The 15,381-nt window shown below is 40.8% G+C and overlaps 1 protein-coding gene across 1 annotated transcript in view; it reads left to right on the plus strand.

The window, feature by feature from the left end:
- The window catches only part of pth1r (parathyroid hormone 1 receptor), a 170,441-nt gene that overhangs the window by 96,458 nt on the left and 58,602 nt on the right, over nt 1-15,381 (plus strand). Inside the window, exon 2 of the mRNA XM_060824047.1 lies at nt 7,639-7,744. Coding sequence (XP_060680030.1) covers nt 7,639-7,744 — 106 coding nt within the window. The remainder of the gene's footprint in view (nt 1-7,638; nt 7,745-15,381) is intronic.

Below are 15,381 nucleotides of genomic sequence, written 5' to 3' on the forward strand. Positions count from 1 at the left end.
TTTTATTTTGTACTAATTTTTCTGGCACAGATGGAATTATTCATGACTCTACTGGTATGAGTTAGAACCGCAAAGGGCAGAGAAGGAAAGGAGGAGAGGAGGTTTGGTAGAGTTAGTCAAAATGATGAGGGATCTGGACAGAATAGTTAGGGAGAAACTGTTCTCATCGGCAGTGGTGTCAAGAACTAAAGGAGATCAATTTAAGTTCAATTGCTTAAAAACAAAGGCTATTTTTGATAACTCATATTTATGAGTTATGAGAATTGGAAAAGTGAAGATGTGGAGCAATTTTAGGTTGCAAAGGATTCACCATGTGACCATATGGCAAAAGGCAAAAGTTCAGCAGAACAGGGGCCTGCCTGCTGTTTACAAAAAGCAAGTGACTTTCTAGTAAATGAAAGACAAATTTTCATAAGAGATAGAGCTGGCAGTTGTTACTTTAATGTTTAGTTAAACTGATTTTGAAGAACTCTCTGGATTTGTGCTGTTTGTTGTCTCCAGGTCAAAGCCGTATCCCTCCCGTTCTCTCTCTTTCTCAATGAGTAAAGCACCCTTAAAGAAAACCAGCTGAAAGGATCTCTCAGTGAAAGATCAGTTTCTGCAATCTCTGATGAACTTTGGATATTGAAACATTAACTCATTCCAAGGACCTGTGTCTAAATGATCTTCCATTGCGCTGCAACTGCCAGCAATTGGATCTTATCAACAGGAAGTGAAATAAACTCTGAGACATCAACACATTCTACCTTTCGCCCTCAAACCCTTGACCTGCACAATCATTGTTCTTTTCTTGCTTGTTTTTCCACTCATATTTGCTTTGCTGAACTGTGTCATCTTGTCCTAGAAATACATTTTAAGTAGTGAAAACAGCAACAGATTGGATCAAACCAGTAATGAAAGACTGGAGGAAGAGTCTTGTCACTGCAGTATTTATATGGCTGGTCCAGCTAAGCTTCTGGACAGTGATAATCCCTAGGATGTTGCCAATGGGAGATTCAGGGATAGCAATCCCTTTGAATGTCAAGAGCAGCTGGTTAGATTCTCTTGCTGGAAATGCTCATTGTGTGGCACTTGTGTGGTGTCAATGTTATTTCTCACTTGTCAGCCTAAGAATGAACTTATTCAAAACTTGTATAAGTTTGCAAACTGATTGAGTATCTGGAAAATCATCCAAAGCACTGAACATTATGCAACCATCAGCAAACATCCTCACTTTTGACTTTATGATATGGAAGGTCATTGACAAAGCAACTAAAGATGATTAGGGCCTGGATTACCCTGAGGAACTCCTGCAGAGATGGCCTTTGGTGACTGACCTCCCAGAAACCACAACCATTTTCCTTAGCATGAGGTGTGACTCCAACCAGTGAAAGGCTTTCCCTCTGATTCCCATTGACCCTTGGTTTTCTTTGACTCATTGTTGCAGTACATTGTAAAATGTGGCTTTGATGTAAAGGGCAGTCACTCAAACCTCACCATTGGTGTTCAGCATTTTGGTTCCACCAGGACCTCTCAATTTCTAACTTTATTAAAGCTTAGTACAAACCTGAACAATTTCTCTTCGGTACTATTGCTGGAATATTTTATCAGGGTCCATAATTTTGCAGTATTCATTATCTTCATGTATTTCTTGATATTATTTAATGAATCAAGTTGGTTGGTGACCGGCTTCTGTGAGGAGGCCAAAATGGATCATCACTCAACATTACTGGCTCAAGATTGCTGCAGATGCTTCAACCTTGTCTGTTGGACCAATGATGTGGGCTCATTGCTATTGTTGAGGATGGAAATACTTTTCCTCCTCCAATGAGTCTTTTTAATTGTCCACTGATATTTATGACAGGATGTGACTGGACTGCTGAGCTTTAGATCTGACATACTGGCTGCAAAAATCACTTATTGCTGTTTGGCACTGAGGTAATATTGTTTTGTGGCTTCACCAGATTGACACCTCAATTTTTGGAATTGCGCGATACTGCTTCTGGCATGCCCTCCTCTTCATTGAAACAAAACGAATCCCCCAGCTTGATGGAAATTGTCCACCTGGAGTAAGCCAGCACACAGGCTTGCAGTTTGTGTTTGTATTCAATCCCCTGCTGCTGATGGCCCACAGCACCATTGTGAGTTTCATGCTGGCACTCTGAGCTCTGAGTCAGTAGATTGTGGATATGAGCATTCTCTAAAATTATGCTCAAACCAAATTCAATCGCATTTGCTAAAATAATAATTTGATGATTATCTGAAGAAAAAAGGTAACTGCATGACTATGAGGATATGGTAAAGGAGTGGGATTAGCTGAGTTTCTCCAGCAGAGAGTAGGCTCAGACATGAGGGATTGAATATCCTCCTTCTTTTGTGGAAACATTCTAAGATTCTGCTCCAGAGAGATCAGCATACCATGTATTCTGGCAATTCAAGGCAATGCTGACAGAGTACCTATTAAAGATGTTATTTTTCAGAGAAAGCAATAAACTGACACTATCAGTCTGTCAGCTATGATCTTGTATATTATATATTTAAAGCCAATCCGGTGACCTTCGTTAGCTAGATCCAAGTGTATTGGTGAATGGATCAATGCACCACCCAGTCATCTTAAGAGATAAATAGCTTGGGAAATTCAACAAGTTGGAGGGCAAATATCAAGCTTCCCGTAGTATCATTTGAAAAAATATCTCAATAAGATTAGTGAGGGATCTTCCTCTCTACCTGTTCCTGTGTGACATAGATCATTTAATCAAGATCAACAGCTTTAACATGGCTGGCACGATTGCCTAAAAAGTTGCTTGAAAAGTGTTCACTAAATGTTAAAATTTTAAAAAGGAAAATTATAAGAAATTGGAATAATTGGGTCATTCTTTCAAGGAACCCTCTCAAGCCCAATAAATCATCATTCTTTGATTCTATAAAAGCAGTTTTATTTCCCTTTCTGTGTTGTTTATACATTTTTAATGGTCGTCACTAAAATGGGTTATCTGGCCAATGCTCTTTGCTATTCATGGGAGTTACTGTTTGAAAATTGGCTGCTGTGTTTCTAATAAATAGTGACAACTTTTCAAAATTACTTGATTAGCATGTAAAGCACTTCTGTGACATCCAAAGGTTGTAAAAGTCACCATATAAACACAAATTGTTTTCCTTTTAGTCAGAACTCAGCAGCCTTGACTAATTCCTTAGCTACAAACTCTGGTTAACCTTTCCAGTTGATTAGTTAGGGGTTAACTGAACAGGCAGTTATGCAATTATTTGGAAAGAAGACACAAAAAATGCTGCTCACTCAGGAAATAACAAAAGAGACAATTGCTATTGGTATGGAATGCATATTAAATCTTTCCTCAGACTTATAAAGCCATGAGTTCAAGCTTCATTCCTGGATTACTGGATACTTAGTAGACAAGTGAAGGAGGTGATATGAAGGGACATAGAATAGATAGAAGATGACTTTAGCTTAGTGTGCTTTCTGTAAAATGCTCTATATGACGATGCAACATTGACTCAGCATTTAGTTGGTGTCAGATGCCGGAAGACTGGAGGTTGGCTAATGTAGTTCCACTGTTTAAGAAAGATGGTAAGGACAAGGGAACTACAGATCAGTCAGCCTGACATTGGTAGTGGGCAAGTTGTTGGAGGAAATCCTGAGGGACAGGATGTGCATGTATTTGGAAAGGCAAGGACTGATTAGGGACAGTCAATATGGCTTTGTGCATGGGAAATCATTATTCACAAACTTGATTGAGTTTTTTGAAGAAGTAACAAAGAGGATTGATGAGGGCAGAGGGGTAGATATGATCAATATCGAGACTGACAAGATTCCCCTTGGAGACTGGTGAGCAAGATTAGATCTCATGGAATACAGGGAGAACTAGCCATTTGGATACAGAACTGGCTCAAAGGTAGAAGATAGAGGGTGTTGGTAGAGGGTGGTTTTTCAGACAGGAGACCTATAACCAGTGGAGTGCCACAAGGATCGGTGCTGAGTCCACTACTTTTCATCATTTATTTAAATGATTTGGATGTGAGCCTAAGAGGTATAGTTAGTAAGCTTGCTGATGACACCAAAATTGGAGGTGTAGTGGACAGCGAAGAGGGTTACCTTAGATTACAACATGATTTTGATCAGATGGTCCAATGGGCTGAGAAGTGGCAGATGGAATTTAATTCAGATAAATGCGAGGTGCTGCATTTTGGGAGAGTAAATCTTAGCAGGACTTATACACTTAATGGTAATGCCCTAATGAGTGTTGCTGAACAAAGAGACATTGGAGTGCAGGTTCATAGCTCCTTGAATGTGAAGGTAGATAAGACAGTGAAGAAGGCATTTGGAATGCTTTCTTTTATTGATCAGAGTATTGAGTACAGGAGTTGGGAGGTCATGTTGCAGTTGTACAGAATATTTGGTTAGGCCACTGTTGGAGTATTGTGTGCAATTCCAGTCTCCTTCCTATCAGAAAGATGTTGTGAAACTTGAAAGAATTCAGAAAAGATTTCCAAGGATGTTGCCAGGGTTGGAGGATTTGAGCTATAGGGAGAGGTTGAATAGGCTGGGGCTGTTTTCCCTTTAGTGTTGGAGGTTGAGGGGTGATCTAATAGAGGTTTATAAAATCATGCGGGGCATAGATAGGAGAAATAAGCAAAGTCCCGCACCCCTGGGGTGGGGGAGTCCAGATGGGGCATAGGTTTAGGGTGAGAGGGGAAAGATATAAAAGAGACTCAAGGGACAGCTTTTTCACACAGAGGGTGGTACATGTATGGAATGAGCTGCCAGAGGAAGTGGTGGAGGCTAGTACAACTGCAACACTTAAATAGCATCTGGATGGGTTCATGAATAGGAAGGGTTTGGAGGGAAATGGGCCAGGTGCTGGTAGGTGGGACTAGATTGGGTTGGGATATCTGGCAGGGATGAGTTGGGCCGAAGGGTCTATTTCTATGCTGTGCATCTCCTAGACCTTGGATTCTGAAATACAGGAATCCTATCAGGATTTTACTTTTGGTAACCTGCAAGGATCCGAGGAGTCTAAAATAGTTTATTTTCATTCAACTTAGCTGTTTCCACCATGCTTTAAAATGGTAATGTAAAGCAACTTTTGTTACATTTGGCAGAGGATTTTCATGGGTCACCCAATTACCAAGCTTATGAGCATGTAGATATGATGTCTGGTCTATCCTCCTGTTCTGTTCAGCTGAGTTTTAGCTAAGCAATATGAAATCCAATGCACGACATGCGTCAAAAGTCAAGAAATCTTCTTGGAGAGGAAATCCAAACAGATCAATAAAAAAAATCATAGACCATTTCAGGGAAAATCTTTCTGGGAAATTCATACAAACATATGAATCGGTTTCTGATCCTTCTCTTTAATGTCTGTAAGATCATAAGAGTTCCAGGAGGGAGAGTGGTACAGCACCCAATGTCTTATTTACTTGTTGTACGCAAGAGCCGTCACCTCCAGGAATTTTTCCAGTTCCCTTTTGTAACTGAAACTAATGCGCTGTTGTGGAAATTAAATTGACTTGACTCAACTGTTAGCAAGAGCAAAGAAAGGAACTTTATTTAAATTCTGCAGAATTGACCCAGTACATTCAGCTGGTTGCCTCATTGTAAGGGGTACCTGAGCATTGTTCAGATACTGTTTCTTATCATGCTCTCAAGGGCAAAGACTGGGAAAACTCAAGTTGTTATTCTCTCATGCCCTGGTCTTGGATATAACAGTTCTTCAGCTTTCACTCAGTTTGACTGTTGCAAGGTCGAGTTGAATGTTTACAAAATTCAAACAGAGACAAGCTGGCTGCAAACCTCATCAAAGTATTGTTTACAAAGCTCAGCACAGCATTAAATTTTAGAAAGGCGTTCTCTTTCAAATTTCATAGTAAATGTAAAATGTCTTATAAATGTAAAAATTCTTAATTTTCCATTACATGCACAAATCACCAACTAATTCTGATGGTCAATGATCCTCCGAAAGTGGAAAAGCCTCTTGCTATCTCACCAAGTTCCATGTGTATACAATATGAACACACATTCTCTTGCTATCTATAACTTATCTGATGCCAAAAGCGTCATTCACGTGTAAACATTGCAGATGCTGTTTTAAATCCCACAATCTAATATCTGTGATATCCATTGTTTTCTTGTAAAAATGTACCAACTCTTTCAGTATACTTTGATAATAAAGATTTTAGATTAAGCATTGCTTAGAACCTTTTCCAGGACTCTACTCAGGTGAGGAAATCAGAATGGCTTTAAATTGGTTTTGGATAGAATATAAATAAAACCTGGTAATCTGATTAAAATTGTTCCATTGCTTTTTAATTATATGGAAGGGGAAGCAGGCTGTCAGTTTGCATTTGGAAGATAGCATCTCTATACTTCACTGGAGTGTCACTCAAGATTATGTGCTCATGATTCTAGAGTGCAGGCTTAAAGCACAATCTTCTCTCTCAAGAAGCATGAGAGAAACACTGAACCATCAATGTCATTGTTATTTAATTTGCTCTGGTCTGTGATGAGAGCATAAGAATGGTAATAACTTACCACCGCAGTTTCAGGCTAGTAGATGCCAGCTTTGCTTAGTTGGCCATATCCTTAATTTATATTGAAAGGTATAGATCTACTAGATCACATGGTACTACTGGAGAAAGAGCAATAAATTGTCCCAATATCATAAGCGACATTCCTGCTTCAAAAAGACCCAGTGAGAAAAGCCACAAACATTGAAAATGCTGGAGAAAGTCAGAAGGTCTGGTACCATTGAAGTCTGTTCTTCAGAACTGAAAAGGGTTGGCAAATGTTTTTTTTTCCCCAAAACCTTTCAGTTTTGAAGGAGATTCATAGTAGACTCAAAATGATGACTCTATTTCTCTCTCTACAGATGCTGCCAGATCTGCTGAGTTTCTCCAGTATTTTCTGTGTTTGTTTCAGATTTCCAGCATCCATTGTATTTGGCTTTTATTTACTCAATAGAAATTCAAATAGCCTGTCTTCTACATCTCAATTTTAACTTGTGATATCTTGCTATGTATGTTTACCTACTCAACAGAACTTGAGAAATTAATTGTACAATAATATATGACATAACATAATGAAGCACAGGAGAAACTCTAGGCATATTGGTTGATGTCCAGTGACCCCTGCTGGTCAAATGCACACATATCAACTCTGGTTCAGGAAAGGAATGGGTTTGGATGTAATGGTCCCCATGATTTATTTGCTTGTCCAGTCTCCTAAGTTAGGAACGCGTGTATTGTGAGATATAGGAAGAAATATAGTATCTAACCTCTATCCCAACCTTTGCCCTTAGACATCCACAACCCAAATTCCACTTGTAATAATTTTGGTCAGTAGGTAGAGAATGGTTAATTTGTCCCATCACGCTTGTACTGGCTCTTAGATAGCAATCCCATTTTCCCACGCAATATATATTCCCATTCTATAACTCTATAAGCACTTTGCTTCAATTAGTTATTCCATTTGTCTGTTAGAGATGCATTGATATCTGCAGCAATGCTGCAACACTCCCTGAGCTAAGTTTCTCCACGCACTCCCCCAGTGATAATCTTAAATTACTGACCCTAGCCTCTGAATCTGAATCAGATTCATCTCTACCCCATTTGTCTGACATTTGTTTTGCTTTTCTTCCTAATCAGGTTGATGCAGATGATGTAATTACCAGGGATGAACAGATTTACTTGCTGCTGCATGCTAAACGGAAGTGTGAACAGAAATTGAAGTCCAAGATGGATAAAGCTGCTGGTAACTCTTTAAGCTTCTTTAATTTTGTCAACTACATTTTTGTATTTATAGAACACCCATAAAAAGACAAAAGATTCTGGGGCACTTCACAGGAACATAATCAGACATAAAGAATCCATGCACAAAAAGAGATATGAAGGGGAATGATCAAAGTATTGTCCTCACCATGGATAAAATCCTTTCCTAAGATGAGCTATGTTCAATGATCTAAGAAGTTATGTTTATTTTTATGAGTAATTCAATTTAAAAATAGCCAATAGAAAGCCTTAGTCTTAAATGAGATGAAGGTCAATTTATTACAAAACTGGCTGTAGGTTGTTTAAGTAAAAATGCAAAATTAGTTAATATATACAATGGTTAAATGCAGATAAGGATAGAAATTATGTACGAAGGTGAAAGTCAGATCAGTCCTTTAAGAAAAAACGAAAGAACTGTGGATGCAGTAAATCAGAAACAAACATAGAAATTGTTGGAAAAGCTCAACAGGTAGGCAGCATCTGTGGAGAGAAATAAGAGTTAACGTTTCAGGTTGAGTGACCTTTCCTCAGAACTGATGGTCGCTAGGAAAATGTTGACTTATATGCAGAAGATATGGTGGGGAGGGGGTAAGGAGTAAATGATTGATGGGATAGACCCCAAAGAAAGAGAAGAACAGTTAGACAGACAAAGGATAATTATCTGGCTAGTAAGGTGAATACCTGTTAATGGGGACTATTAATGGTTAACAATGAATGGCATGTAATAGCAGATTATGTGATAACAAGCCTGGTGTGTGAGGACTGGGGAAAGGACATGGGAGACCTCAAGTCCTAAAGTTATTGAACTCAGTATTGAGTCCGGAAAGCTGCAGGGTACTTAGGTTAAAAATGAGGTGTTGTTCTTCACTGGAGCTTTACAGCAAACTTGAGACTGAGATGTTGGCCAAGGAACAGGGTGGTGTGCTGAAGGGGCAGGCAACTAGAAGTTCATGGTCTTTTTCACAAACAGAATGCAAGTGTTCCGCGAAGTGGTCACCCAGTCTACATTTTATTTCCTCAGTGTAGAGGAGTCTACATTGTGAGCAGTGAGTACAGTAGACTAGATTGTATGAAGTGCAAGTAAAGTGCTACTTTACCTGGAAGGTATGTTTAGGCTTTTGGATAACATGGAGGGAGGAAGTAAATAGATAGGCTGTTGGGGGTGTGTTGCTAGTGAAGAAGGAGGAAATGTTCCTGCGGAAGGCTGACAAGGGTGGGGGGGGGTGGAAATATATGTCTGGTGGTAGCATCCACTGGAGGTGGCAAAAATGGTGGCTAATGATCCTCTGGATGTGGATATTGATGGGATGGTAGATAGGACAAGGGTGACCTTATCGCTGTTACAGGAAGGAAGAGAAGTGGTGAGAGCAAATGTGCAGGAATGGGTTGGACCTGCCTGGGGCCCTGAAAACAATAGTGCTGGGGAATCCTCCATTTAGGAAGAAGGTAGTTACTTTGGAGGCTCCCTTGTTAAATTTGACATCATTGGAACAAATGCAACAAAGGCGGAGGAACTGGGAGAATGGAATACAGTCTTTACATGAAGCAGGGTGTGAGGATGTATAGTTCAGGTAGCTGTGGGATTTGGTGGGGTTATAGTGGATATTGGTGACCAGTCTATCCCCAGAAGTGGAAACAGAGATGTCAAGGAAAGGAAGGGAGGAGTCAGAGATGGACCAGGTGAAGGTGAGAGCAGGGTGCAAATTGGAAACAAAATTGATAGACTTTTCCAATCCTGAATGAGAGAGGGAGGCAGCACTGATTATACCATCCATATACTGGAAAAAGAGTTGTCGATGAGGGCCGGAATAGGACTGGGACAAGGAATGTTCCACGTATTCACATAATTGTAATTTCACTAAATTCTTCTCTCCCTTCGATCTCCTGATAAAGATTTTGTATCCTCTATAGTGAATACAGAGAAAAATATTTATTAATTTAATCTGTTATTTCACTATGATCTACTGTGAATTCTCAATTGCCAACTCCAAGAGTACTAACTCTCACATTTCCTTTTTACATACCTGTAGGAACTCTTGTCATCTGTTTTAACATTTCTAGCTAGCTTCCTCATGTTCTTTAATTTCTTCCTTCTGATTAACCTTTCAGTAATTCTCTGCTGTGCCTTGCAGTCACATTTTTTTTCTGAAGTTTGATGCTTTCCCTAACTTTTTTGGCTAATCAAGGATGGTTGGTCCTCCCTTTAGCATCTTTCTTTATACTAGGAATATACTTTGAATTTTCACTGAAATATCTGCCACTGTGTTTGTGTTGATCTAGCCTAGAACACAAGTTCACTTCAGTAAGCTCAGCTTTCATGCCCACATATTATTTATTTAATTTTCAAATATTAGTCTTCTTGTTTTTATGTTGAATATAAAATTCAATCATATTGTGATTGCTGTTACCTTGAGATGCCTGAACTCTGAGATCATTAATTGATTCTGTCACTTTACACAACACCAGAACTACTGTCTGGTCAGTTTCAAAATGTGCTGCTAACTTGTAAGCATTCCATGAACTCTTCATCCAGGCCACTACTGCCAAACCAGTTTATATGTCAATTGAAGTTACCAACGATTATTGCTATCCCTTTTTCAGAAGCATTAAAAATATATTCTTTAAAATTTGTCTTACATTGTCAACAGTTAGAAGCCTATAGACAGCTCCCATTTATGAATTCTTTCTTCATAATTTCTCATCTCCATTGAAACTAATTCAGCATTCTTGATCTCTGAGCCAAGTTCATCTCTAATTATTGCTCAAATGCCTCTTTGGATTTACCTAGCTTTCTATTTCTCTATGAATGAATAAACAATGACCATAATATTCCGGACCTAATCCTTGTCATCCTGAAACCATCTCTGAAATAGCCATCAGATCGTATTTATTTACTTCAATGTCTTCTATTGATTCACCCACTATGTTATGAATGCATTATGAATACACATTCAAATCATTTTGTTTTTTTGCTTTTCTTATAACATCTAGTCTTGATTTGTTGGCTCATTCCTAGTTTAATTTTCTCTCTCCTCCTTCCTGCCATTCTTAGACCCCAATTTCCGTTTTTACAGTTTTGCTCTATTCATTTTCTCTACTCTATGATATACCACATCTTTTTCACATATGATCTCTTGCCATCGCTATTTAATTGAAAATCCCCTCTACTACCCTAGTTACATAGTCCACAGTTCAGGTGTAGACTACCCCAACAGTTCAGTCCCCACTTTTGCAAGTACCCAACAAATTGGAACCTACTTTTCCCACATCAGTCTCTAATTTTATACAGTGGCACAGTGGTTAGCACTGCTGCCTCATGGCACCAGAGGCCCGGGTTCAATTCCCGCCTCAGGCGACTGACTGTGTGGAGTTTGCACGTTCTCCCTTTGTCTGCGTGGGTGTCCTCCGGGTGATCTGGTTTCCTCCCACAGTTCAAAAATGTGCAGGTTAGGTGAATTGGCCATGCTAAATTGCCCGTAGTGTTAGGTGAAGGGGTAAATGTAGGGGATTGGGTTTGGGTGGGTTGTGCTTTGGCAGGTCGGTGTGGACTTGTTGGGCCGAGGGGCCTGTTTCCACACTGTAATTAATCTAATCTAATATACATTCGCACCAGGTTAAGGTAATATTCCAGAAATTTATTATAAACTTCAGGATCTGTTTTCGAATTTAGTTCCTAGCTCCTTATGTTCCCTATGCAAAACCTCTTTCCTAGTTCTACCTATTGGTACCTCCATGGGCCACGACACTCAGATCGTTCCCCTCCTCACTGCTAGTTCCACTCCAGGTCTAAGCTGATTTCCCGAACCTTGGCACAAGGCAGGTAACACTGCCATCCAGACTTTTCACTGCATGGAACAGTGTCATTTCCCCTCACTGTGCTATTACCCACAACGAAGACTTCTTGTTCTGCTGATTTGAATGGCTTCTGGTGACATAGTGCATCTCATCCTGAGAAAACTTCAAACCTATTGGACAATTGTAGAGGTTGACACTTAAGCCCTCTGGGTTCTCTTACCTGCACACTCACACTTATGCGCTCCTGTCCCAGCTCACTGACCATTTTGTAACATTTGATCCGAACAGGAGTTGCTGCCTTCTGGTATAAAAAATCCAGGTAAACATTCCCCTCTCTGATGGGTTCCAGTGTCTGTGATTCAGCCTCCAGCTCATAAACTCTGAACTGAAGCTGCTTGACCTTCAAATAGCTACTGTAGGCAATGAATTATTCTGCCAGCACGACGCTTGAAGATCACCTGGACTCCTTGTCAGCAGAACATGCATGATTTCTGGATGAATGAAAACAAAATACTCATTTCAACATCTCCTCTGTGGTATAACTTTTCCAACAGAACACCTCTTCAGCACCACACCGTTAGCCTTGATCTAGAAACTCAAACTCTGGAGATGGTTCAATAGAGCCATAAGTTTCAATTTACTGCTTGCAGGGAGGAGGGTGGTACAGAGAGCGGTTGGGGGTTGTGGGGGGGTGGGATGTCTGCCAAATTAAGTTGCAAATGTGTTGCTGGTCAAAGCACAGCAGGCCAGGCAGCATCTCAGGGGAATAGAGAATTCGACGTTTCGAGCATAAGCCCTTCATCAGGAATAAGAGAGAGAGAGCCAAGCAGGCTAAGATAAAAGGTAGGGAGGAGGGACTAGGGGGAGGGGCGATGGAGGTGGGATAGGTGGAAGGAGGTCAAGGTGAGGGTGATAGGCCGGAGTGGGGTGGGGGCGGAGAGGTCAGGAAGAGGATTGCAGGTTAGGAGGGCGGTGCTGAGTTGAGGGAACCGACTGAGACAAGGTGGGGGGAGGGGAAATGAGGAAACTGGAGAAATCTGAATTCATACCTTGTGGTTGGAGGGTTCCCAGGCGGAAGATGAGGCGCTCCTCCTCCAGCCGTCGTGTTGTTGTGTTCTGCCGGTGGAGGAGTCCAAGGACCTGCATGTCCTCGGTGGAGTGGGAGGGAGAGTTAAAGTGTTAGGTTCTTCACTGGACAACCGCGGGCATTTTCTGGGATCAATGACACTAGAGTGTCAATGCCAGCAGGTAAAAGGTGCCAGTCAATATGGCCAGTAGTTCTAATGAATGGCAGTGTCAGCAGAGAGGTGGTGGATGCTGCTAGTACTACATCAGCCTGCTGGATTCCAGGCTACATGTAAGAGATGGTGTGAGGGAGGTGACAGGCAGTTACATTGGAGGGAACAGGAGAGTTTTTTAAATCCTTTCAGAGGATAGAGGCACCAATGGCAAGGTGAGCATTTGTTGCAGTCATTCTACATCCATGGTGGAGGTAGTGAATGTTGGAGTTTGTGGATGTGGTGCAAATCAAGCCGGCTGCTTTGTTTTGGATATCAGGAAGTTTCGCGGGTTGTTGGAGCTGCAATCATCCAGGCAAGTGGGAATATTCCGTTACACTCCTGACTCTGTACAGGACAGATTTCGAAAGTTAGGGAATGTATGTTCGACAGAATTCTCTGCCTTTGACTGGCTTTTTAAAAACTTTAATATTTAAAAAAATAATAGAATGTGTGATGGCATTTATTGCTTATCACTAATTGCCCTTGAGAAGTTGTCGAGCTGCCAAGGATGTTGCCAAGGTTGGAGGATTTGAGCTATAGGGAGAGACTGAACAGGCTGGGGCTGTTTTCCCTGGAGCGTCGGAGGCTGAGGGGTGACCTTATAGAGGTTTATACAATCATGAGGGGCATGGATAGGGTAAATAGACAAAGTCTTATCCCTGGGGTGGGGGAGTCCAGAACTAGAGGGCATAGGTTTAGGGCGAGAGGGGAAAGATATAAAAAAGAACTAAGAGACAACATTTTCATGCAGAAGGTGGTATGAGTATGGAATGAGCTGCCAGAGGAAGTGGTGGAGGCTGGTACAACATTTAAAAGACATTTGGATGGATATATGAATAGGAAGGGTTTGGAGGGATATGGGCCGGGTGCTGGCAGGTGGGATTAAATTGGGTTGGGATATCTGGTTGGCGTGGACGAGTTGGATGAAGGGTCTGTTTCCATACTGTACATCTCTATGGCCTCCTGAAGGTAGACCCACAATGTCCTTAGGGAGAGAATTCCAGGATTTTGATTTGGCAACAGTGAAGGAACAGTGGTGTATTTCCAAGTCAAGATGGTGAGTGGCTTGGAGGGGAACTTGCAGAGAGTGGTGTGCCCATGAGTCTTATCCACGTATATGATAGTGATTACGAGTTTGGAATGTAGTGTCTGAGCAGATTTAATACATTTCTGCAGTGCACCTCTCTGCTACTACTGAGTGTTAGTGGTGATGGAGGTGCTTTGGATAATGTCAAGCCTTTGGAGTGTCATTGGAGTTGCAACCAAACTAACCCATATTGCCACTCCTCAAGTCATTGACCCAATTGATCAAGGTCTGTTTTTAACCTTAACTAACCTTCTTCACTGTCCACTATACCACCAATATTGGTGTCAGTTTTTCTGCATATACTTATGCGTTGCTTCAGTATCTGAAGAATCACCTATTTGACCTTATGATGAAGCAAAGGTTGTTGATGAAGCAGCTAGAGATGGTTGGGTCTAGGACACTACCCTGAGGAGCTCCTGCAGAGATGATCTTGAGCTGAGATGATTGTACCACACCTCCAACAATGATGATCGTTTTCCTTTGCACTAGCTCTGGCTTTAACTGTTGTAAAGTTTTTCCCTTTGCTTCCTACTATAGATGCAGATGGAATATAATGTGAAAAAATGTAAGGTCATGTACTTTGGCAACAGGATTTGAGGAGCTGAAGATTATTTAAATGGAGAAAGAAAGATAGAAGAAAGCTACAGTACAGCAGACTTTGGGAGTCCTTGTCCCTGAATCAGAAATAGTTAGCATCCACCTTCAGCACATACTAGGGAATACAAAGGGTATGATGCACTTTATTTCAAATGTGATGAAGTTTAAAAGTAGGAATGTTTTGCTAAAACTATATAAGGCACTAGTGAGGCTATAGCTGAAATTCAAGGAACAGTTTTGGCGCCTTGTCCATGGAAAGATATACTGGCATAGGAGTCAGTCCAGAGAAGATTCGCAAGACTAATACTAGGTACGGAGGCACTGTCTTATGAGGAGAGATTGAATAGGTTGAGCCAGTATTCACTGGAATCTGGAAGAATGAGAGGCAGCCTTATTGAAACATGTAAGATTTTTGGGAGCTTTTACAGGGTAGATGCGGAAAGGATGCTTCTGCTCATTGGACAGTTTAGGGCCAGAAAACATAATCTCAGAAATGAAATTTCCTCTCTCAGAGTGTCGTGAATCTGTGGAATTCTTTACTGCAGAAAGCTGTCAAGTTTGCATCATTAACATATTCAAGGCTGAGATAGACAGGTTTTTAATTAGTGAGGGAATCAAAGGTTATGAGGAAAAGGCAGGAAAATGAGTTGAAGATTATCAGATCAAACATAATATCATTGAAATACAAAGCAGACTCAATGGGCTGAATGGCCTTCCTCTGCTCCTACATCTTATAGTGAACTCCACCCACTACACCCCTATACTCGGTTAATGTACTCGACATTACGGACCTCAAATGATGCCATTTCATTCAGTGAGCTTAATTTGGTGGACATAGGAAGAAAGCATGGTCCTCACTTG

Source organism: Hemiscyllium ocellatum, chromosome 4 (assembly GCF_020745735.1).
Source record: "Hemiscyllium ocellatum isolate sHemOce1 chromosome 4, sHemOce1.pat.X.cur, whole genome shotgun sequence".
Taxonomy (NCBI): domain Eukaryota; kingdom Metazoa; phylum Chordata; class Chondrichthyes; order Orectolobiformes; family Hemiscylliidae; genus Hemiscyllium; species Hemiscyllium ocellatum.